General features: G+C 33.4%; 1 protein-coding gene across 2 annotated transcripts; it reads left to right on the top strand.

Moving 5' to 3' along the window:
• Positions 1-7682: 7682 nt before the first annotated feature.
• Positions 7683-24071, top strand: LOC114168188. 2 transcript variants are annotated; one of them, XR_003600635.1, is made up of 18 exons: positions 7683-7841; positions 7923-7986; positions 8557-8665; positions 9290-9352; positions 10792-10901; positions 13248-13314; positions 13424-13495; positions 15983-16144; positions 17001-17074; positions 17175-17272; positions 17646-17753; positions 19110-19216; positions 21327-21427; positions 22123-22260; positions 22712-22759; positions 23151-23265; positions 23448-23539; positions 23739-24071. XR_003600635.1 is itself a non-coding variant. In XM_028052925.1 (17 exons), the coding sequence occupies exons 1-17, from the start codon at positions 7787-7789 to the stop codon at positions 23823-23825; spliced, it is 1569 nt and encodes a 522-aa protein (XP_027908726.1). In that variant the 5' UTR covers positions 7684-7786; the 3' UTR covers positions 23826-24071. The 2 variants fall into 2 exon arrangements, 1 of the variants encoding a protein (XP_027908726.1); XM_028052925.1 differs by lacking the exon at positions 21327-21427 and having other exon boundaries at positions 7684-7841.
• Positions 24072-27204: the final 3133 nt, after the last annotated feature.

Genomic DNA, 27204 nt, shown 5'->3' on the forward strand with positions numbered 1-27204 from the left:
TTTCAGCCTCCCTTGGCTACCCATTCAGCTAGGGTTTTCTCTAACTTTTCACCTTTATGCCAAATATAAAATTGGCAAAAAAAAAAGAAAGCTTAATTTGGTCTCACCAAGGTTCAAAAACTCATACCATGTCAATGTCAAATCAATGCACAACCATTTAACCAATTTATGTTTCATGATGACTAATATAATTCTATGATTATATTATCACTCAACATGATCAAGCATATTAATAAAAATAACAATAAATCAAATAACACACAGTTGGCATACATAGGACTCGAACCCAAGTCCTCTCACACAACTAAGTACTCTCAACCACTTAAGTTAGTACTTTTCCACGTCACATCAATCAATATTAAATGCCATAAAGGCTCCCACTACCCTCATTTATTAATTAATTAATTAATTAATTAATTTTCACGGATCTTACAGTACTACCGAGTATACTGCATTTTCATGTTTTATTTGGTCGGTACGACCTCAATCACTTAGGAACTGAATAGCATATGATATGGGATGGTGGAATTTCATTGATAAATTAGCAACTATAATAAGAGGTATAATGGTTGGAAATTTGGGTTGTAGTGGAGACAATCAATACAACTTGAAATACTGGTGTAGCGCCTAGCAGTGGGTATCAAGCTGCTAGGCGATAACTACAAATACAGAGGGTTACTAGAGCGTTTAGCGCCTGGCAATGTGGACGGTCTCGCCAGGCGACAGATGTTTGGACAGTGGCACTAGGAACGTGTGGCGCCTAATGGTGGGGGTCATTCCACCAGGCGATATCTACAAAGACAGAAGCTTTTGGGGCACTTGGTGCTTAGCAGTAGATGGGTTCCGCCAGGCAGTCTGTAATTGGTTTTCGCCTCGCGGCGCTCAAGCAACACCAAACGGTGATGCAAGGGCAGTGGTTTGTTCTTTGGATGGTGCGTGGTCTGCAAGGCTTTGGGTGATACCTTAATTATGGAATTTTCTAGAGTATTCCTTGAGTTGTGGCTTAGAATGACATTCCTTGAGTTGCGGCTCAAAATGGAGGGTAAACACGTGACATTCCTTGAGTTGTGGTTTAGAATGGTGGGTGGTACCAATGTGAGTGTGCGAGTTGTGGCTCGTACGGAGGGTTTCCACTTGATTAAGCAATCGCAGGTTGTGACCAATGATGTGTTAATCTTTTGTCGAGAGTACAAATTATAGTTTGTACTAGGAACTCCACCTGACGTTATGGAGTGTAGTCCGTAGCATGATATTCTTGCGCGTGTTTCTACGGGTTGTGGCTTGTAGATGGTAGAACCACGAGTTGTGGCTTGTGGCAACGAAGGATCTTTTAGGGTAATCATCTAAAGATGTAGAACATGAATAAACATGATGGTGGCCATGCTTTATGGAATCAGGGGATAAAGTTTCTCTGATGCGTGTGTGTGTACTCTGAATTGTGAGTATATATATACATAATATATGTTATCTCACCTTATCTATTTGTGATTGGCGATGATTGTGTAAATTCGTTACAGGGGAGCAGATGATGTTACAGGTAGTATTGGTGAGGCATAGAGCCGGAAAGGGGCTAGCTTGGGAAAACTTTTCTGGAGTTTTATCATCATTTTCTTTTATGATTTTTATAAACAATATTTTACTGGTTTATGAACTTGTATTAGTAGTTGGACCTTAATGAGTATTATCATGACGTGATAATTAATGTTTTAATTTTCCCGCATTTTGGGAATGGCATTATAATAAATGCAGTTTTATTTTCTTTGGTAGTATTTTATTTAAAAATTAGTAATATCCGACCGGAATGTTATAGTATGTGTCGACCTTAGCTATTTAAGTGTCCTAGTGCACATGTAAGACCTACGAAATTTAATTAATTAAATAAATAAATAATTAATAAATGTGGGTAGTGGGAGCCTTTATGACATTAAATGTTAAATTCTATAATGTGGAAAAGTATTAGCTTAAATGGTTGAGAATACTTGATTGTGTTAAGAGGACTTGGGCTCGAGTCACAAGTATGCCAAAATTTGTGTTATTTTAATCGTGCATTGTTTTGAATAATATATTGGTCGTGGTGTGTGATATTATATTCTTAGATGAGTAAGAATTATCATGAATCTTGAATTGGTTGTACATTGACTTGACCTTGGCATGGGTGTGAGTTTGAACCTTGGTAGTCACTAATTAAGCTTTCTTTTTGCCAAAATTCTTTTTGGCATGAAACCCTAGATGTAGAAGGGGGCATCCAAGAGGGATGGAAAACCACCATAAAACATTAATTTAATGAGCATTAAGTGAGCGTAATGTTAATTTTCGTTTTAGCCATTAAACCAATTAAAAGTAGAGTTATAATTGGGATTAAGAGCAAAACTAGTGAGAGATAGAACCTTATGGAGTTAGAACAACAATCAGTGCTGGAATTTTAGTATGAGGGAGAATTTGGAAGCCAATTGTAGAGGATTGAGCTAACCAAAGGGAGTCACGTGCTAACATCTAAAGGAAACTCTAGCATTGTCTTTTGACAAAATTCTTTTTGGCATGAATGTGAAAAGCCAGAAACCCTAGCTGTAGAAGGGGGCATCCAAGAGGGATGGAAAACCACCATAAAACATTAATTTAATGAGCATTAAGTGAGTGTAATGTTAATTTTCGTTTTAGCCATTAAACTAATTAAAAGTAGAGTTGTAATTGGGATTAAGAGCAAAACTAGTGAGAGATAGAACCTTCTGGAGTTAGAACAACAATCAGTGCTGGAATTTTAGTATGAGGGAGAATTTGGAAGCCAATTGTAGAAGATTGAGCTAACCAAAGGGAGTCACGTGCTAACATCTAAAGGAAACTCTAGCATTGTCTTTTGAACAAAGATATCCAGGTTAGGGGAGTTGGACCACATTGATTTTACATTTTTTTATTAATCGTATGATAGATAGCATGCTTGTGTATGATTCTACTTTGCCTTACTTGAATTTCGTGTTTTTGGAATTTTTTTCAAAAACCGCTTGGCGGTTGATGAACTGCCGCCAGACGACTCATCTCCTCTATGTTGGTTTTGGGTTCTTGAAGAGGAATTACCTGGCGGCATGACCCTGACTGCCAGGCGACGCTTGCGTGTTCACCTAGTTTTCTGGGTTTGTATGCACGACCTAGCGGTGATGAACACTCGCCAGGCGACGCGAGCCAATTTGGCACAATTTGGTTTTTTTGTGAGTTATAGGCTGATTCCGATTATAGAAAAATGATTATTCTCGGGATATTGGAACTTTAATGGCAAATAATTGTTGAATTGCGAGGGAATTTGGTTTTTATTGGAGGAAAATGATAGATATGTATATTAGGGTTCAAACATTTGGGGATTTACATTTTTGGAGTAAATTACGTAAACAAAAACGATGTGAATCTATGTATTGGAGGCCTAACATATAATTGGTAATCATAAGCGTATAATAGAAGTGTATTGAGTGAAAAATTGATAAACTGGTAGGAGTTATTGGTGAGTAGAATTCGCGTAGGGTGCATGACCAAATATGGAATTATCCAGAAAGTGATGCACCGCCTGGCGGCAAGTTATGAGCCGCCAGGCGATAATCGATGAAAGTGGTTCTCGTGGCTGGTGCAGGTGGCTTGAGTGTGGGGTGCATTCGAAGGTTCAAGTGGAATTGGATAAGGGAAAAATAAGGTAGAACGAAATTGGAAATAGCTGGTATGCCTTAGGTTATAAGAGTGAGCTTAATTATGTTTAAGGTTTGGGAGAAATAACAATCTCGCAAGTACAACTTAATGGTAAATATGAGTCAATGTGAATTATTAATGGGTAGGTTATGTGGTGTAATCTTAAAGAAAACTTAACTATCGCTTGGGTAGGTTAAGATGATGATTTGGTGTGAATATATACACTTAGGCCATTAAGAAGGGAATTGGAGATGTGGCTACTATTTGGCATAGACCTTGGAGTTGGGGCCATCACGATGAATTGGGATCTATTTTTAGATATTTGTGGGCGAAAATTGGGGTGGTGGCCAAATTCAAGAGTGGTTGATGTCTAAATTGTGAAAATATAGAGATAGGCACATATATATTATCCTTGATAAAGATTTATGTATAATGGATGATAGATTCTTGTGTTGATGCCTGCAAGGGGCCTTTGAATTATTTTGGGTGTGGGTTATTGCATACGTGAGATCCTAGGATCCGGTTGCATTGTGCAGATACTAGTATTGCGCGAGTATTAGTGTAGCGCCTAGCGGTGGTGATTTATCCACTAGGCGATAGGTACAAAACCAATGGCTATTGGTATGTATTGCGCCTAGCGGTGAGGGTCGTCCCGCCAAGCGACACCTGTAGATAGTGGCATCAGAGGCGCTTGGCGCCAGGCGGCACGTGTCCCCCGCCAAGCGGTCTAGAAGCAAATTTTGCCTAGAGGCTAAGGAGCAACGCCAAGCGATAATGAAGATGCAGAGTGGTTTGTTGTTTTGATGTGCATGGTCTACAAGGCTTGAATGATACCTCGAAGGTCGGCTTGCTAGTGTTCCTTGAGTTATGGCTCAGAATGTATCCATTTAGTTGTGGCTCGGAACGATATCTCTTGAGTTGTGGCTCAGGATCGCGGATGAACACGAGGAACTCTTGAGTTATGGCTCGGGTTGCCGGTGTGAGTGTGCGAGTTGTGGCTCGTATGGATAGGTCCAGATAGATTGCCCTCCTCAGTATTAAACTGACGAGTTTGGTAGTCTTGGGATGTTACGAACTATGTTCGTATTGGGAACTCCACCTGGCATTACAGAATGTGGTCTGTAGCAAGTTTCCCACACGTGCTCTACAAATTATGGCTTGTAGGTGTGGCAACAAGACAACTTAAGGTATTTGTCTAAAGACGTAGATCATGGATGACATGCTGGTGGCCATGTGATATGGATTCAAAGGATAGTATTCCTTTTATGCAATTGTGTTAATATATTTGATTTATATATGTGTTTTATACTATTAGCTCACCTTATCTACTTGTGTTTGGCGATGATCGTGTATTGCGTTACACGTGAGTAGGTGATGTTGCAGGTGGATCTAGTGAGGCCTAGAGCCGAAGCGGGGATAGACTGGGAGAAAAGATTTATCAGAGTTTTTATGTTTTATGGTTTTGGAATAATTTTATAAACTTTTATATTCCAGACTTGGATATTGTACTTAAATTTTTATAAGTATGGATTTAAGTTACTTTGTGAGGAAATAAAGTTTTAAATATTCCCTTGTTTTCTGGAATTTCAGTTATTTTGAATGAGGTATTAATATTAATTCTATTTTATTTTATTTAAATTTGTAATATCCGGACGGGATGTTACAACACCATTAACATTTGGCAATTTGAGGACAAGAAGCATCCATTTCAATTCTAGCTTTATTTTGGTTTTTGTAATCCATTATAGTGTCTTTCTTTAGGTAATTCTTTTGAGTGCTTATCTTGTTTCTTTACCATAATTCTAGATTGCCATTATTTTGATATTCTCTTTTGTATGTCTGGGCAATTTCCATTTGAGTTTAACATTCATTCACTTTGAGTTTTTCTTGCTTTAATTCCTTGACCTCTTTTGGTTTGCTTACCTCTCCTTAGGAAACTCTCTTCAACCAAATCAAACATCATCAAACCTTCATCCAACGAAGCTTCCACAACCTTCATCCTTTTATGAAGTCACTCATCCTCACAATTTTGACGGAGAAGCAAAGAAGCGGGTCATCACAACCCCACTTTCACCTTATTTTCTTCTTAAATCCACTCAAATTTACTCCTCCAAATCCATGTTTAATACTGTCTTAGAAATTATGAGAGTCATGTACTATAGAGTAATCAAGACTCTTTTAATTTAAGATTAAAATAAAAACTTAAATAATTAGAATGAAGAAATAGGATAAACCTTGTCTTCTTTAAAAAATAAATAATATTTACAAGAAATTTGACTAAATAATATTTTGTGCAATATTTGCAAGAAATTTGACTAAATAATGTTTTGTGCAAGTTTGTTTTGAGACTTTGACTTCACCATTATAACCAATAACACAAAACAAAAACATCCTCAAAACACAACCACAAGCACCACGGTTTAGAAATCCAAGGTTAAAGATACATAGTGATCCCATTCCCTCTTAAACCATTCCCATTCACTCACTTATGAATCCAAAAGTAAAAGAAAACCAATGACACCTCTTAAACAAATGAAATGGAGAAGAGAATGATAGAATGTTGAGGTTAGGATTTGAAAAATACCAATTGGGTGGGATGTTGGGATGCTCAACGACAGAGAAATTAAAAACCTACTAGAAGCTTTGTCTCTTAACGATGACAATGAGAAAGTTACATAGGAAAAGCTCTATCTCTCAACAATGGTGGTGAAAGAAGCAAAAATGGAGTGAAACTTTACTTAGAACAAAAACAAAAAAGTAAAAAATTAAAGGAGTTCAGTTCAGTGGTTCAGTGTCTAATAATCGGATAACGGTTCTTTAACACTGAACTATTTTATAATTCACTTCGGTTGCTATTATAAGTAATTCAATTTTTATTAGTTTTTTTATACTACAGTTAACTGTAGTTTAGTAATGTTAAACTAACTTTGTCCGGCCGTACCACCAACCCTTGAAGAATAATTCTCTTCCGACCTTAAACCAACAACAAAACACAACCTCTTCCATGGTGAAGGAGAACACTGTTTCAAATAAAGCTCCAAAGGAAAGCAAAGTATTTCAAATCTTATGCGGGTGCAAGTAGAAACTTGGGAATGGAAGAAGCAAAAACCTAAGTCATACTTCAATTGGTGGGCCTATAATAATCGTCCCCTCCTATGCCACTCACTACTCAAACCCCCCTCCCTTGCGAGTTGCACCACTAAATCAAAACATAATAAAATTAAATTTTAATGTAAAAAATTAAATTGTAGTTACTAATATATGATCTTGTCCTTTAATTTACTCCAAATCCAGATTTTTTGCTTTTAATTGTCATTATTAAATTTTACATTAATATTAAAAAAATAAGTATGTATTTCTAAAATAAATTTTTATTATATTATATCTTTCTAATATCCATACCTATAAAGAAAATTGCTATTAATAACTATTTGGTAACCATTTTTTATTGTATATTACTAATATTAGTATTAATATAAACTAGTGAAAATACAACTTTTTTAGCCCATGCGTATCTATTTTTTTTTACTTCAGTAAAATTTTATTAAACTATAAAATAAATTTTATTAAAAATAATTATAAAATAAATAATTTGTATCTTGTTTTATCATTAAATATTTTTTTATTATAAATATTTATTTGAATTTAAAAGAATATTTATTAAAAAAGGTAAAATGGTAAAGTAATTATTTTAAGTTATAAAATAATTAAATTTAGATAAAAATAAAATATTTAATTTAAAATGACAATTGCTTAAATGATAAAATTAAAAAAATAATATGTATATAAAAAATCGAATCTTCTTTAATTATAAATTATTTTATTAATTATAAGTGGACACATAAGATATGTATTTTAACTAATAATTATAAAAAAAACAAGTAAACTTAAAATTTAAAAGAATTAAAATTTAAAATTCAAAAACTAAATTACAAAAATCACAATTTATATTTAGAGTATTTATAATAAATTATCTTTTACTTCAAAATTAACAATCTTGTACTAAACACAATATTTTTCTACACAGTTTATACTACCGTTTGCCACCGCTTCTCCTATTTTCTTCTTCCTTCCTCTTATTTCTCGTTTCTGCTTCAGACTCACTGCCACTCGCGCCATGGGTGATTTATCTCAACTTCTCGAAGCAGCTTCTGATTTCAGTCACTACCCAGGTTGCTAATGTACCTGTTCTTCACTTCCCTTCTCTTTATTTATCAGTATTTTTACTTTGAGTAACATTGCTTCGATTTCAGGGGTGCAAAGCGATGATTCCGCTAGGGACTTTCTCAATCGCTTCCCTCTTACTCTCATTATCAAGTTTGCTTCTTTTTCTCACTTCTGTTGTACCCTTTTCCTCGTTTTATGTTTTGCTGACTATTGGAGTGTTTACGTGGTTTAAAATGGGGGTATTTCTGAGTGTGTGCATAGGATTATTCTTCATAAAACAAAAAATAAGTGTTGGTGTTTGAACAAAATAAATTTATATATGGTCTTTATGCTGAATTTTGCTGCGGGTTTAGGTTTGACATGATTAAGACTTGTGTGCATTCAGAATTTTCTTCTTGACTTTGATTGAAAGCATTTTGATTAGAAATATACAACTCATTGTTCTCTTTGGTACATTATTGTGATTTGACAGATGAAGTCCTTCCACCTGATTACAAAAAAAAAAAACGATTTACTTTTAGAATCTTGATCAGTGGAGAACTTATTTGCATCCATGATTATGTCTGTTCTGTATGACTTAGTGTTGTGGTTTTTTTGGTTAAATTCTCTTCTTGGTCATGAAAAAAGGTTGGGGTCGTATTCAGTGTTAATTCGGTGACATATGACATGATACATCCTTCTGGAGAAATTTTCTCTTGATTTTCTCCTTTAATTTTGCAGTGCACTACAGACTAACGTTGACGTGCCTGACCTAGAAAATACTCTTGTTGCATGCCTTGATAAGCTATTCAATACGAAGTTGGGAGCTTCTTTGATCCCGCAGTATATGGTTTGTAATATAGTCTCTTACCTCATTCTTTCTATTTTTGATTTCAAAATTGTTAGTGGAATATGGTTTGCTAACTGCCCAAGTAAACTATATATATATATATATATATATATATATATATATATATATATATATATATATATATATATATATATATATATTTTAAAAGTGTATAATATGTTCTTGCAAAAATATTATCTATTTATAGTTTTAGTTAGATTTTTTTTTTTTGAGAAAATTAATTCGTAAGAGTGAGCTACAATAATTGACTTGAGTTTTTTTTTTTTTGTTTCTGTTTCTTATGCACTGAATAAGTGATTGAACTAGTGTTTCTCTCAGTAAATTGATCATCATTGACCATTATGTTATCTGTGGGGAATTGAATGTTTGTTCCAAGTCTTTTTATCCATTACGATTTAAAATATTGGATATTAGTTCTATCTTAAATTTATATAATCATTTTCTATCATCATATAATTTTCATTGTTATTGGCATAGGACATTTGAATCATTAGCAAACAATTTTCATTCTGCATACATAACGTTCTGTATTATTGTCCTATTTAACTGTGTTATCATTGTAATGGTTATTCTTATTGTTTTGCTGTTATGACTTTGGTTCAGCCTTTTGTTCAAGTTGGTCTGCAGGCAGAATCTCAAGCAGTCAGATCCTTATCTTGCAAAACAGTATGTGGATATGCTTTATATATGCCAAGTTTGTTTTTAAATCGTTCTCGTGCATTGACAATGAGAATTCATCACCCTCAACCACACCAATAAAGATAAATAATTTATGTTTAATGTAATGTACTTTACTATTTCTGTATATAGATCTTTGCGAATTCTATGTGGTCAATCCTCAAATTTTATATATGTGGGCTAATATAGAAATATAGAATCAATCTTGAACCTTTACCTTATAGATTAAGATGCTAAGATAGTATTGGACATGATGAGCCTTTTGAAGTAAGATCTTTGAGTTCAAAATAAAATTTACTTTCAGTATGAGGTAGAGTGGATTTGAGGCATTATCCATGCTTCAAGCCCCAAGGGTTGTTGTTATAATGGTGTTTTAGAGATATAAAATAATTGTGAACCTTAACCTAATCGGTGTTTGTTTGCTTTAGCTTACCTGGTTCCTATTTGGGGGAGTCTATCCTTGAAAATTGTAAAATTTTGTCTTACATGTTTAATCATTTACTTATTGTAAGGTTGGTTTCTCTTACTATCATGTCTGTGTATTGGGGAGAGTCTGTCCTCTTAGCAATCCTTTTTGTCCTAATCCAGTGTAGTGCTTCTCCTTATTAAAGAATGCTAGTCATATGTCTGTGCATTGGCATTTAATATTTAATGAAGCGTTCCTTCCAAGTTGTATATGCTGATAATTGAAATTCTTTGATACTTACTGGTGAATATTTTTTAGAGGAGAGAAACAAATGTTTTCTTGATATGCTTGATTGATAATTTTAACCAGCACAATGGATTTATTTATACACAAGAGAATTACAAAGATAATCAATGCAAAATCAATTTACAAGAGAACAATTAAGATGCCGCTTTATTATGCATTGAACCCCACTATATCAAGTACCCAAAAATCTTGGGAAAAATAAACGCCGAAAGAAGTTCTTATCTCATAAAATATTCCTATTTCCTACAAATTTACAATTTACGTTTGGAAATAATTTTCGCTTGATATTTTTATATATGCAAATTACTATTTATTAGGGAGGGTAATCATTGTGCTAATAATTTAGCTGCTTTGTCTTTAGATAATAAGATTCACTATAAATGGTATGATACTATGCCATTAAAGATTGTTCTTAATTTCTCTCATAATAGGTTTTAACTTCCAATGTTTAGAGTTGTTTAGTTCTTTAGTAGGAAGTTTGCATTGTATTTTTGTACATGGGTTTGGTTTGGCCCCTATGTTTTCTTGTTTTTTCCTTTCTCTTTTTAATAAACTTTTCATGTGATGACAAATGATTCGTGTGCTTTGAGATGTTAGCATAATTGAGATGTCAAGATACATAGTGGTGCCTAATAGGAGTTTAAATAAAGAAATTACTACTTATGTATCACTCTTTCAGTAGTATTACTTTTATTGACATGGTAGCAACTTTTAGGTAAGTCGCCTTCTAGAGAATGTTGACAATGATGACAAAGTTGCTGCTAGTGTTCGTCTAATTAAAGACTTCAACATATATCCTCTTTTGCTTGATTGCATCATAAATGGGTAAGTAGAGAAACTATTTTGAGTTCCTTATCATTCTTGCTTTGCTGAAGTTTTTATTGCAATAAAATGATTATGCTGACTGTTGCAATACCTAGAAATAGGTAAGGGATATGGCTTCATTGAGTAATTTATTGCCACTTGTGGACAAATTAGTTAGGAATTCAGTCTAAGGAGGCGCTTGATATTTCATGCATTTTTCATTTCTAGTTGTTTTAGATGACATAATCCAAGATACAAATAAATCTCAAATGTTAATTATAATAAGAAATTGAATTGAAGCTTATGAAAGAAAGGTTGATATTGGTAATTTATAAAAGAGGGTTAAAACTTGGTTGCCGTGACATCTAAGAGATATTATGAGATTCTAGTAATTGGATGTAATCTTATGTATAATGGGAACTTACATGAGATTATTTATTACTGATCTGATGGTACTTTGTTTACTAAGCATGACTGCCTCTATCTTTATGTATGATTATGTAAATCCAACAATTTCAGTTTACTAAGGAAGGATCTTACTCTTTCATTCTGTAATTCTCCTTCATTGTAGGGCCTGTATCCATTTAATAAGTACTATCTATTCTAGGAATCAAATCCCTAAGATTGTGGGATTGATATGCTAGTAATAAAATCAAGATACAACCAATATACATAATTAAAAACAATAGGAATCAAATCTAGAACTTCCTAAAATATTCCAATAGATATCCGTAACATTAGAAGGACCCTACTCTTTCTAGCTCCTCATATTTTAGTTGGACAAATTCTCCTTGATTTTCAGGAACAACATGGGATCAACATCATAAGTTGTTTAAACCCCTCACTTTGGATCCTTTGTATCCCCAATCTTTGCTGTGGGGTTTTCCATGGAACTTCCAACATTTATCCCTAGTGTGGCATGACATGTTGCAATAGGTACACCATACTCTTTTTTTTCTCTCCATCTTTTTAAAAGAGCCTCCATTTTTTCGGTCTGTAACCATGATGGTTGTTCCTTCAACAATCATTGTTGAATTTTCTGCAATAGGAGTCTCTAGCATTAGACTCCGACTTTCTTCACTCCAAATAATTTCCATCAGTTCATTGAGCCTTGGAACCTTCTCCTTTACCAATATTTGAAGTCTGACTTGATCATATTCGTGGTTTAGACCTACCAAGAAATCATACACCCAATCCTGTTCAATGTACTCTCTTAAAATTGTTGAATCCTCATAACACCCGACCTTAATGACCCTGTAGTGATCCAATTCCGTCCATAAAGCTTTAAGATGATTAGCATACTCGAGAACATATTTGGTGTCCTGTTTGGCTGTCATGGTTTTTACCTTCACATCATAGATTTGTTCTGTATCTTTTGCCTTAAAAATTTTTTTGCCCTATTGCAACCCATGGCTTTTTCCAAATTGAGAAACATACATGTGTCATTGATTTCTGGAATGATTGAGTTCCATAACCAAGCCATGATCATGGAGTCTTCTTCATCCCATGACTTGAAAATAGGATCATCTTCAACAAAAACATCATTGGTTTAAGGACTAGCATTTCCTTTCACTTTCAAGACGGTCTCAATGAGTTGAGACTATTTTATATATATTCTTTTTCGTCCAACCAATAGGCTGAATGAACCCTATGTAATTCTCCTGCATTGTGAGGCTTGTCACCATTTTCCATTTCAGTCATTACAATTATGTGCAATTAAGGCACGGAGAAATAAATTAATGAGAGATGCATAGCAATGGAGGTCAGATTGTGCAACAATGGAGGCTGACAAAGAAAAGAGAAGATGTAGCAGTGAAAGTTTCAATTAGGTTTACACAACAATGAAGACTGCAATTAAACCACACAAGGAGAGACTCCTAATGATCAGAAACTCTGATTCAATCTTAAAATTAGAAGAAAATAATTTCTCTCTTGTTCAGTTTGATTACATGATCTGATATATATACATACCTTGATTGGATAATTTAGGAAACAAGTACAACCTATCTTAGGAATTAAATCCCTTAGTGTGGAATTGATATGCTAGTAATAAAACCAAGATATAACCAATATACAAAATCAAGACCAATAGAAATAAAATTTAAAATTCGTAAAATATAGTGACATAATAAAATCTAAAACTTCCTAAAATATCTCGACAATAAACTGCCATTTAGCAGTAAATCAGGATTTCAGTAAAGGACCCTTTTCATAAGGTGGTCAAGGGATGCAACTTAATAGGGTTCTGTAATTACTTGTCCTTTATATTTAATATATCCCTTTTTAGATCTTTTTGTTGGCTAATAATTACATGGTTTTTTATAGTTCACTTACACTCTAGATCTTTTTATTTCCTCACATGTGCAGTGATGAACAAGTGGCAGCTGTAGCAGCAGATGCAATAACAAAGTTAGCTAGTTTTCCTGAAGGCATGGTATGCAAACACTTTCCTTACGGCACATAAATGTCTTTCACTTGTATGAAAAGAAAGTAGTTGAACCATCTACTTCGTGATTTATTTCTGACATGCTATGCTATTGTAGGAAATTATATTTCCATCAGGAAAAGTAGGTGAGACAGATCTGGAGCTTATAGCATCACAATGTTCATCACTGGTATGGTAATTTATTTGTTATCCATGGATTTGTATTTTTCATTGAATATATTAACATGTAAAACTGTGGGATTTACCTTGAATACTTGGTAAATCTCATTGAAATTAAAGAGAAGAAGATTTTAGAGTGAATTTGAGAGTGTGTTCTCTCCTCTTAGGTTTCAATATTTATAGTACATGAGATGCAATGGATGAGAGGAAAGAGGAGAATTCTAGAAGATGCTCCTAGGAACTAGAACTAAAGCATGCTCCTAGGAACTAGGACTAAAGCATGCTTCTAGGAACTAGATCTAAAGCATGCTCCTAGGAAAATGAATCTCCTTTAAGACTATTTATTCTAACAATCTCTACCAAATGATTTTACCTATTTCTTCATTGGATTTGAGAGTAAATTTAAAGAAACCTCTGCCACTTGAGTTTTATAGAATTGTATATGTTTTGAGTGTATTGTGTCTAATGCAGACCACACAATATGTATTTATACTATTGAATAGAATCAACTAAAATAAAGACACCTAATAATTGGGAATCAATCATACTAATTTTCGAGATTATGTAACGGTTGATTTCCGTCCCAGAAATCTGTAACAACTGATTATATTCTAACAAGTTTATTAAGACTGGAGGTGTGGGCCTAGATTTATAGGGAAGGCCCAAGGTTTGGATGTCTTAAGAGGAACAACGAAGGAAAGAGAGGGGTTGACATGGAAGTAGGTGTAACAAAATTGACAAATGCATAGGGTTATTTATATGAGGACTGTTAAAGAGCAGTGAAAGGGGGAGAAAAAGAATAGTTAGGTTATTTAACATTGCTTTGTAATAATCTAATGTGCCATTAGACTAATATTTCCCAATGTAGATCCACCTGTATTTATCATATGGTCTACCAAAAATCTCCCAAGTTTGATATCTTTTCTATGGTATCCATCTTTTCAATTATTTGTATCCCTTGAACCTTTTAGAATAGGTCATCTTAAATAAACTTTATTAAAAGGCTATTGTCTGCTTCTAGTTTCTACATATGATCTTTCTTATTCTTGTCTTTCCTCTCATTCATTGTATCTGAGCTTCCAATGTTATGGTGGAGACGAGATATGATGGTTCCAACACCAATTATCTTAGAGGACTTGTTGTCACAAAGGAGAATTGAACCTCCTTCAAGTTTTGTAAACTCCTGGAACCATATGAAATGAACATCTTAAGTCCACTATCCGCTCACAATCTTCAGTACTGCTCAACACCATGAGCACCATAATCGTCTTCCATTAGAGCTGCATCACCAAACATAGATGGTCAATTAGACTGTTTACCAAACCAAGATGCTATGTCAAGTATATTATCCTTCTTCTGTTCTGCCTCTTTGAACAAAACCTTCTGATGTGTGACCTTCCTTCTTGCAATGGTAATATCTAATGAACGATGTATTTACCTATTCGCATCCTTGACCTATTTCTACCTCCTTTATTATCAATGATAGACTATCTACCCCTTGTTACAAGGCCATCTCCAGCACCAAATGCCTTAACTTCAAACTTCTTGTTTAGCATGTTTGAGCTCAAAGTTGCGTGAACCTCCTCAAGAAAGTCTCTCTTCCATACAATAGGTTTCCTTGAAATGATCATATATCTTAGGCAATGAACACAATAACAACAACACTTCATCCTCATCATCAATCTGCATATGAATATTCTTTAGAAGATTCTAATGAGGTTGCCAAAAGTGGTTGGTGAGGTTCTGACAAGCAGAGGGCGGCACGTTTGACATACTCCTGTTTGCTGGAGTAGACAGGTGCGTGAGAGCACTTGAAGAGAATCAGGCGTGCAACTTCATGGGTTGGATTGTACTCCCCAAGGTGCAGCAAACCCTAGCTTAGAGGACAAAGCGACAATGCATGACAGACAATGGCCTCACAAGCAAGAAGGAGGATAGAGTGGGATCTTACCTGATTTGTTATATCAACTTGAATTTAAGGGATGACCGGAAATCAGTGACTTGTCCTTCTCAGCTGACGGACATTATAAAAATATAGGTGACTACAAGCACAAGCTAAAAGAAAAGTCTACAACATGACCTTTAGCCCTTAGGCTGGGTACACCCAAAAAGCAGCTTTATAAAAATTGTACAACAAATAATGATAAACAACTATTTTAATACAAGCATTACAGGGAAAACAATTTCTTCCTCTAAAAACATTTTATAAAGAATGTTAAGTATAAAAGAACTTTGTAATGAATGTTCAGAATAAATATGTATTGTAATCTGTTTGTCATTTACGCACTGGAAAGGTTTTACGATATAATCACATGATTATTAACATGTGATTGTAGTTATTAACAAATATTACAAAATAAATAAAGGGTATAGTTTTGATGTTCCCCATTTATCAAGAAAGTCCCCAGATAAATTGCATAATCTAGGATTATTCTTGACACCATGTGCATAATGGATTAAATTTGCTACTGTATAACATTTTACTATTCTGATTTAGGGTCGAGTTCGTGTACTGGCACTGGTGGTTAAGCTTTTTTCTGTATCTAGGTCGGCAGCGTCCACTGTTTATAGCTTAAATCTACTTAAGTTGTTGGAAGCAGAACTCAGAAATGCTGACGATACCCTTGTAACTTTAAGTGTATTGGAACTTCTATATGAGGTTACTATTCCCTTCTCTTGTTATCATTGATTTTAAAAATGTATAATTATCCTTTTACTTGTGCATGTATTTATATTTAATTACTTTATTGTAATATCAAAGTTATATCCACAGGACAAGAAAATGTTAGAAACAGTATCTAATACACTGTTTTACCACACTCCCACCTATTGGTTAAATTGATTTGAAATCATAAAATTTTGTTGTTCTCACCTATTCAATGAACCACTTTCATGATTTTGAGGTTTCATTAAATTTTATGCTATAAGAGTGTTACTAGCACCTAAGGGGATTTAGCTTTACAATGATGTTAATAAATATCACACGAGGTCTCATTCTTACCTGTTAAAAATTAATTTCCTGGTTAGACTTATTTGATTATTTGTATTGCGAGAGAAAAAAATGCAAGTTGGGTTTAATTTATAGACAATCATGTTAATAACCATCACAATAGGTGTCACTATTACCCGTTAAAAGTTATTTTCCTTGTTGGACCTGTTTGATTATTTATATTTTGAGAGGAAAAAGCGTGTTTGGTTTAATTTATAGAAAATTGGGCACAGATCCCCTACTCCCAAAAACTTTTGTCTATTACCCTTTTGTAATTGGGCACTAAAGTGTTTGTTCCCAAACATTTTCACTCACGTAACATCCTCCCCCCAATAAACTGAATTTTAAAATGATTGCATGCAGAAGTGATTCCAAGGATAAACCAAACTACAATCATTCAATTAAACAAGTAACAGATACCAAATTAAGGAACTCAACAGTAGCAACTATATCAGTTATTTTTCTCTTCTCCGTTTCACATTACATGCTCATATATACAATCTCATTTTGTGTGCATTGGACGCAGTTGGCAGCAATCGAACATAGTACAGAATTTTTGTCAAAGACTAGCCTCATTGAATTGCTTTCGTCAATAATTAGGTAACGATTTATGTTCTTGTAGAGAATTTTTTATTCATCTGATGGATGTGTGAAAGTTTCCTTCTTGATAAAAACGGACATTCCTTTTTCTTGATGCTAGCAACAATTCTGTGGAATCAATTTTAAGATCACGAGCAATGATGATATGTGGAAGGCTTGTGCCCAAGGACATTATACACTCCTTCACTAACGAACCTTGTAAGTGCTGCTCTGCTATCCATTTCTCTCTGTTATTTGTTGGAAGATATTGGAGATTGATTTCATCTTCAGACAAAATTCAAAAACCTTAAATCCATCTAATTGAAACTAGGTTTTGTTGCAAATCTAATGGGTCACTTACTGGATTGATTTCATTTGTCAATTGGCTGTCTACAAGCATGATATGTTTCACAGTTTGATACTTATTTTCAAAGAGCAAGAAACTACTAATATGATGCTACCTTGCAGGGCTTGTTCGTCTTCATTTTAAAGTGTTCATATACTTTCCACACAATTTGATAATTTGTTTTGAAAGTATATTGAAACTGTTAACTAGTGTATACTTTTTGTGCTATGAAATTGATAAACTCAGGTGTTAAAGCTGTTATTGCATCTATTGATGGTAGACTTCAGTCATTGGATCCTTCAGATATAGATGAATGTGAAACTGCACTTGAATCATTGGGTCATATAGGATCATGTAAGTATGTCACAATATCAGTGCCTGCTTTTTAGCATATCTGTTTTTATATCAAGTAGGAAAACTGATTTTAGTTGATTAAATTACTTTGGTCTCGTTCTCAGACTTATCAATCTCAGATAAGAATATTAAGTGAAGCCCGAAAAGTGCTATGTAGTGGGTTGATTGCCATTATGAATTTTACAAGTATGAAATAATTTGTAATGCGTATATAAATGCTCAAACATAAAAAATCACTCCTAATTAAGACACATTTAATTAATAATTAAGATTTATAATCTTAAGCCAAATGCAGAAATTAATAAAAAGAAGAGTCAAGTAATATAAAATAAACAGAAAGTATATGAGGAAAGGGCAACATAGGTTACCAATCTCAACACAACAGTTGAGAGAAAACAGGAAAAACCTATTGAAAAGAAATGAAATAAAACAGAATAACAGAGAAGAGATCATACAACTGTATGCCAGAGTTCCACAGGTTGTGGATTGGGCAGAATCTGCTCTCAGAAGCTGAAGAGGAAAGTGGGTCATTACTGAAGCAAACGTTGTGCTTGTTCCTATGTAGTCACTGCTGTATAGGAAACTGTACCACTGGAATTTCCTCAGAAATCTGGATCCTTGACAAAGAAAACGCCTTGGTCTGACCCTGTATGGGGTATGCAAATGGATTTGAAAGGGGAAGAATATGGTTTTGGCTCTGGTAAGTAAAGAGAGGAGGAGATGAAATCTGAGGAATACCCCTTAAGGCCCATTGATGAGGCGTGTCCAGGCTTCACGTAACACAGGAGGCCAAGTGCGGTGCAACAGGATGCAATGCTGTGGGGTGCATGTGATGTAATGCTACTATATTGGTGCTATCTTGTGCTAAGTTACAAAGATCTCACCTTGAATCTGTCAAATTATATTGCTCTCTACTGTTTTTAAGTTTTAAACCCACATAACACCTATCGCAGAAGTTATTTATGGATAAAATTATATATTGCATTACATTCATTGAAGGCATGACAAATAACAAACTGGTAAACTACTCAGACTTCTACAAACCTTTCCAATCCATCCTAGGTTTTAAGCCAACTCAATGCCACCAACTTATATACTATAATATGATCATATCTTTAGTTGATGTGTGATATCCAACAAACTTCACATTGAAGATATTATCTCCATTACTCATATGTATATTATGAATAGGTGATTTATAATATCGTCATAACATATAGATATGCATATATGATTTTATACCATATTCAAACTACTTATTATCAATTTATATTTCCTTATTGATGATTGTTTTAATAAGAATTTCTTTGTTTTTTACATACTACAAATTGTAATTTATGGTTTTTGTGATCATAGCTACCCAGGGGGCCACATTATTACTCTCAGGTTCATCACCTGCTGCAAGACATGTTATAGATGCTGCTTTTGAACGACAAGGGCCACAAGGACATGGTAAACAGCTGGTTAGTGAACTAGATTCTTTTTCCCCTTTTCTTTTCAAAGTAATTTAAATATCCTAAACTACTATAACTTGATACTCCCTAATCCCATTTTCTATTGTTTAGTTGTGTTAAACTCTAGAAAAGAGAGAAATATTGAACTGAAACTGTATATTTATGAAATAACCATGGGTGGTTCACTAATATTGAGAGAAAGAAATGAATACTATAAATAGAGGAGATTTGATATCCTCTAATAAGATATGATATAGGAATAAATAAAAAAAAATGATCATAATAATACATGTGTAATCTATATATTCTTGATTGCAAAGTGTCAACTCATTATTTCTGTAACTATAACAATATTCTTGATTATATAGGATCAACTCTTTATTTTAAGTGGGCATAGATTGGATTTTTCAAAATCTAGTCTATATCCAATCTAGAGCCAATAAAATAGATTGGATCTATAATCCATATCCATTTTAACTAGATCAACCAAATTTGGATTTGTTTTTTCAATCCATTTTAATTGGATTAAATCTAGATTAATTAATTGTCAATTAGATTAAATCCAATGAAACAGATCCAATATACCTTATTATTAGGTTCATTAGACATGGGTTGAGATGACTCGGCTCGATCTAGGTCTGGTTCACTTATCTCAAATTAGGTTTGAGTCACCTCACCTCAGCGTCAACCAGAGTTCAAGTCAACATGGGCCCAAACTGACTTGTCTTGACCTGAGACTGTGCTCACTCGTCTCAACCTTCGACCGTGCTTACTCATCTCAACCTTCAACCTAGGTCGACTCGTCTTAACCTTTGACTTGGCTCAACCTTCGACCCAAGACGACTTGGCTAAACCTTTTGCCAGAGTTGACGCGATACGACTTTCGACAGGGGTTGACTCGCATGACCTTCGGTTGAGGCTAACTCAGCTCAACCTTTGGTTGTGGCCAACTCAACTAGACCTTTGGCTCGGGTTGACTTGACTCGACCCTTAGCCCACACTGACTTGGCGCGACCTTTTGTCGGAACTGACTAGGCACGACCTTCAGCCGGGGCCGACTTGGCATGACCTTTGTTTGGTGCAGACTCAATGTATCCATCAATCAGGGCTGTCCCAATGATCTTTGGCTTGAGCGGACTCGGCTTGATCAGGCCGACTTGACTTGACCTTCAGCTCGAGTTGACCCGACTTGACTTTCGGCTAAGGTGGACTCAGCTCGACCTTCGGTTGAGGTGGACTTGGCTCAATCTTCGACCATGGTTGACTAGGTTTGACGTTCGGGTTGGGTCGATTTGGCTTGACCATTGGCTCGGGTCGACTCGGTTATACCTTTGGTCTGGGTCGATTGCACATGAACTTTAGCCAAGACTGACTTGACGCGACCTTAGCCGAGGCAAACTAGGCATGACCTTAGGTTGGGGTCAACTTAACTCGACCATTGATTGGGGCAACTTGCTCGACCTTCGCTTGGTGATTTGCCTCGACCTTCAGCATGGGCTGACTCGACTCGACCTTCCGCCTAGGCCGACTCGACTCAACTTGACCCGACCATCAACCAAGGTTGACTCGGCTCGACCTTTGGCTATGGTCGACTTGACTCGTCCTTTGGTCGAGGATAACTTGTCTTGACCTTCGATCTGGGCCGACTTAGCTCAACCTTTGACCAAAGCCGATTAGGCCCAACAGTTTTGCTGAAACATCCTCGACCTTCAACCTAAACCAATTTGACCTGACCCTTCAACTCGAACCGACTGAATTTGAGCTTTGATTTAGGTCTACTTGGCTCGACATTTGACCATGGACAACTCTAGTCAACGTTCGACCTAGGCTAATTTGGCACGATCTTGTCCTTGATTGCCTTGGCTTGACTTTAGATGCAACTTGATTTTGGATTTTCAAAATGCAAAAAATGAACCAATCTAAATCCAATCCAAATTCTGTTAAATGGATTGGTTTTAAAATAAAAAAATGTTTATTTGGATTTGGAAAAAAATCCATTTAAATAGACTTAAAGCGATATGAATTTGGATTATTGTAGATTGGATTTCACAATTTGGATCTTTTGCCCACCCCTTGCAATGGGCTTTGGAGGTCTTGACGACCTTGTCTCTTGTTGCAGCAAGAGGGCTTTCCAAGCAAGGCACGTGGAGTGCACATGTTGATACTGGTGGTTGCATGTGATAGTGTGCGGGCAAACTCTATTTTGACGAGGCAGCAAAAGTAAGGCTCCAAATATTGGGAGTTTTGATACCAAATTCAACTATGTAAGGAAATATAAAATTATTTATTTTATTAATAACAATCACACTAATAAAATCCTTTAAAATAAGAAAAATGCTGAAATGAGAAGGAAGAATCTAAAGATACGTTTTACTAATTATCATGGAGATATTGAAGGTATCTTTATCCAAATAATTAGCTATTTACAACAGAACATTGTGTTTCTAAGATAGCATGAGTTTTTTATTTATATTGAGGGAAAGAAATCAATACAATAAATAGAAGTGATTTGATGCCCTCTAATAACAAAGATATGATATAAGTATGTTCCTAAAATTCATATACAATTTAGATATTCCTGATTATGTAGTAACTATTCCTTATTTCTATAACTATAACAATATTCTTGATTTTATAGATCAACTCCTTGTTTTTAATTATATAAAATTGCTTAGGCAGCCTGAAGGAGTGTATTGCCCTGTAAGATGAAAATAGCTGAAGTTGTATTATTCATTGATGCAAATTGCTGCAAGCAATGTTGGGTAGTAATGTTCTGAATCTTGGCAGCGTTGTTTCCTAGGTTTACAGCTTCTATTTGGGGTTTCATAATGCCTACTTCAATCTCTCTGATGCATTTATATGCTGATAACTTATCTTCTATGTTCTAACTTACATGGTTTCTTATGCGATCACAGGCTGCATTACATGCTCTCGGAAACATCTCGGGAGAAACTAGATCTAAGAATAATATCATACTCAATGCTGAAGCAGAAGAAAATCTGCGACGCTTAATTTATGAAACAGCCACCAGAAGTTCAAAACTGACTCCATCGGTTGCCTTTTTACATTTTTTTAGTTTCAAATGCTTTTTATTGCTTAATAATTTTGAAGTTTTACCTATAATGATTCGGTTTCTCTTTGAAGTAAAGGGACTAAGGATATATGTGAAACTTTATCTAACTGTAGCTTTGTCCTAACATAATCATGACTAGTTAAAAACTAAGAAACGTTTTACACTGATCAGGTTTATAGTGCAATGCTGCCTATTTTTTGTATTAATTTTTTTACTGAAGAATATCGACTTTTGTTTCTTTCCTTTCATATATATATATATATTAGAATATGTATCATTATCTCTATGTGAAATGTAATTTAAGATAAATATTAGCTAGATGATGAAAAATTCATCTTGATATAGGCAATGTTTGTTGCGTTGACTTGCATAAGAGCTTTTTAATTAAACATTGAAATACTACCATCTTACCAAGTTCATGCAATTTGCAGGGTCTGTTTCTGTCAGTATTGCAGCAGGATGCAGAAATACGTCTAGCGGTGAGACATTAATATGAACTTTCATATTGTTAGTATATATGCGCTAAATTAATTAAATTTTATTCCAAAGAAACCATTGACTTAAATTTAATATTGTTTAAGTAGTGATTATATTTATTAACATTACTCATAAGTTAAAAGAATTCAATCAATAGATGTGACTTACACTGTTAATAACCCAACTTGAGCATCCATTCACACGGGGAAATGGGTGAATGTAATCATGATTTCTTGTCATCAGCAAAAAACAAATACTCATAAGTTAACATTATATAAAGGAGTGTAATCTAGTGATTATATTTTATATAAAGTTATCATCTGATATATTTTCTCTATATATAATTGTCCATGAAATATTTTACTAAAAAAATTTTGTTCAATATATTTTCAGGTCTATAGAGTGATAAGTGGATTGGTTGCCCGACCATGGTGCTTGATGGAGATATGCTCAAAAGATGATATTATAAACAAAGTGACTAATCCAACTGTTGAAACCACTAAAATAGGTATGTATTATAATTTACATTGTTGTTAATTATCTCTAATTAGGCTTATGCTAATGAAAAGTTTTATTAAAAAAGAAAAAGAAAAAAAAAGAACATTGTTGTTAATTATATTAGTGATATATGCTTTTCCATTACTTCATTCCAACTGTCACATTAACATCACTTGAATTGGTTCATTTCAGGTATGGAAGCCCGATATAACTGCTGCAAGGCTATATACCAAACTCTGACACTTTCTGATAGTGTTTCTGCTTTTACAGATATATATGCAAAGGTTAGATTTAGATACTTCATTCATATACAGCATCGTATAATATATACTTTCAAATACACAATAATACGAGATTTAGTTATCTTATTGGCTTTCAGTTCTGAAAAATTTGACACAATGAATCAAATTAACAGAATTTGTGTTTGTTTGACTATATTTTTGTTGAATTGAAAATTTAGTAACTGAGTAATGTTGCATGCAGTTGGAGAAAGCAGTTAGAATGGATCCATACCTTGTTAAGAGCCATGGTGAACCTCAACCTGTTGTGGAGACTGCCGAAAGATTTTAATATATAAATGTCACTGACTAGGCAATGTTTTTTTCCTTCGCCAAGTTCTTTGTTCAACTTTAGCAAATTGTTTTTTTTTCTTCTTTTGTTGTGTTTTTGTATGACCTGCAAATAATAGGAGTTTTAGTATTTTTGTTGAGTGGGAGTCGGACGTGAAGATTTGTATTGTTTTTTTTTACGCTTGTAGTGTCAAATTTTTACAGAAGTATGTCATGGTAGATTTTCAACAAATTGAGTTTTTATGGATTTTGATATTCTATTACAATATCCTATATATAGATTGTAATAACAAAACATAAAAATATTGAAAATTGACTTTTTAAAATTTGGAAGGTAGTGTTGAATTAGAAGGAATCAAATTTATTATTGGAGTAAATATCTTGTAACTAATGTTTTGTCTATGATGATAATGGCAGAAATAATATTTTTGTTCAAATTATTAACTTACAACCTTGTCCATTATAAATATTGTTTAAAATCATAATAGGTACAACAATCTTCACCTTAATTAGATGACTCGGTATCCCAGAACATGCAATTTCATTTAAGATTTTGATGTAAATAATTCACCTTCAATTTCTTGGACTTCATCTGATTGGTAAAACATATGTAAACATAGATAAGATTTTTCATCACTTAACTTACTCTAGTAGGACAAAGCATAGTTGCATCATAAAAAAAAATTCATGCTATATCAGATTAAACAAAAATTTAGGATAGAAAAATTCAACAAATGATAAAGGTGATTCAATGTTTTGAAGCAGACGATCTTGTGCTATATGAGCAATGCTCTCTCATTTTCGTTTAAATCCATCTGTCTTCAATTTTTAGAATCTAATAACTAAATTCTTTTATATTTTTGCACTCTCACTACATTTATTAGTATTTAATCTCATGTACGGCTAACATCTATATTAAAATTAATAGTTGCATGTAAATTATTTTAAATTTTTTTATAAAATGCATGTAATATTTTCATGAAAAAGTAAATTTAAATTACCTTATTTATATATTTTCTAATTGTTATGAGAAAACTATAATATATTTATTATAATATTTAGTATATATATACATATATATATATATATATATATATATATATATATATTATTTTATTTGCAGTTTTATAAAAAAACACATAATTTGAATTATACAATAAATTTTAATGAAAAAATGTAATATTTATGGATTAATATGTTTTTAATGATATTTTATCATGTATGGAAAAACAAAAAATCCTGCATGTAACCCATGTCTCGTGGTAATCTATTATGAAAACAAAAACTTCGGTTTAATTAGTTTTGGAGGATATTTTTCTACTTTTAAATTAAAGTTAAATATATTTTTAATTCCTTAACTTTGATAAGTGAAAATTAGAAATAATTCATCTTTGAAATTTTGGATTAATTTAATTCTTTAACTTTATAAATGCATGTATTTAGTATTTTTAACCAAATGTTTTTAAATTTATTTGAAGTTTCAAATGCATTTCATGATAGTATATGAGTTGTTTATGTTAGAAATTGATAATCAGGAATGAGGAAAAGTCTAGCATTCTCATTTTATTCACTGATGAACAATACATCAGTTTATATATAAATGTCCTAGATGAGTGGCTCACTCTATATGACTAACAGAAAGAATAAAATGTAACAAACTGAATACCATGTATACAAAATAGAATGGAGAGAAACAGAAAAGACAAAACAGAGAGATATTCTATTGATATTCTCTAACAGTCCCCCTCAAAATCAAGGTGATTGAAGAATTTCAATGACATTGAGTTTGTCACGGAGAAGGCAAAAACGACTTCTAGAGAGAGGTTTTGTGAGGAGATAAGCAATTTGATCAGTGGCAGGAATGTGAGTCACGTATAAGGACTGATTGAGAACTTTCTCAAGAACAAAGAAAATGTCAAGCTCCATATGTTTAGTGCGAGAGTGCAGTACAAGATTGTGAGTAAGCGTTACTATGCTTTGATTGTCGCAGTGAATCATAGGAGTCTCCAGTGGAGTCGCCATCTGTCACAACCGAGATCACGGCGGAACGGCAAAAATAATTTAAAAAAAAAATAGAGAAGTCGCCATCATAATTTATTATGGAAAACTATAAAAGAACCTTAAAAGAATGGTCTTCGAAACCAAATTTAGATTCGGGAGTCGGTTACGTGTGGGAGAAGGTATTAGCACCCCCACAACGCTCGTCTTAAGACGGTTCCCTCTTTAATTAAGTGTGCAAGATAGAATTTTGATGTTTAGAATATTTGTTATTCCCAAAAAATCAAACAAAATAAAAAAAAACACATACAAAAATATTAAAGATTAAAACAAAATTAATTTTTATTTTTTTGGCCCGACAAGGATTGTACCTCGCTCCTACATATTTCCATCTGGAAAATCAAGGATAACGTAATTCTTTGTAAAAGGCTGTTTGATATTATTATTATTATTTTCTAAATTTTAGATTTATATATATATATATATATATATATATATATATATATATATTAATATCAAGAGAACCCAAGATTATACATGATAAAAGATTTAGTTTTCAAGCAAATCCGAGATTTGACGTGATGTTTAAAATGATTTTATAATTTTTATTTATTATTATTAATTTTTTTTTTCAAGAATTAAAAGTTTGTGAATGAATGTTTTGATTATCAAGCAAGTCCGAGACTTGACATGACATTTAATACTCATATAAAAGAAATAATATAATTTTTTATCTTTTTTTTATTTATTATTATTTTTTTGGGGAGAATTAAAGCCTACGAAAGAAACCTTTTTAATTATCAAGATAAATGGCATTCCAAATAAAGGAAAAGGAAAGGGTTGAGGATATCAATGACAAACCCAAAATCATTTAACGCGTGAACTCCAAACACATTTAATCATACAATAGTTCAATCGATCATACATTTGATATTATAAGAGAATCATGAATAACATTAGGAGCAAAGAGAGTTTACATTTCAAGACACGAACAGAACAAAACTGACCGAAAGGATGGTAAGGTGACCCCTTTTGCATATGTGCTTTGATAATAATAAAGAAGAGGGGTTTTTCGAATTTTTTCTTGTGTCTTGCATTGGAAAAATTTTGTGCTTATATATGAGGTACCACTGAAATCCTAGTCTTTAATTATAAGAAAATATATGAGGAAGGAATTGGTCCTGATATTAGAAATTAAATGGTCGCACAATATCTACGGTATTGATTATAATTATTAACGAAATATTGTCTGTAATTACTAGAATCATATTTTTCGTCACATAAAGATCGTGATCAAATCATAACATATTATTCATATAATTGATTCTAATTATTATCAAGAATATTTTCTTCTAACTATTAAAATCGTACCATCTCTAAAA

The sequence above is a fragment of the Vigna unguiculata genome, chromosome 11 (genome assembly GCF_004118075.2).
Source record: "Vigna unguiculata cultivar IT97K-499-35 chromosome 11, ASM411807v1, whole genome shotgun sequence".
Lineage (NCBI taxonomy): Eukaryota > Viridiplantae > Streptophyta > Magnoliopsida > Fabales > Fabaceae > Vigna > Vigna unguiculata.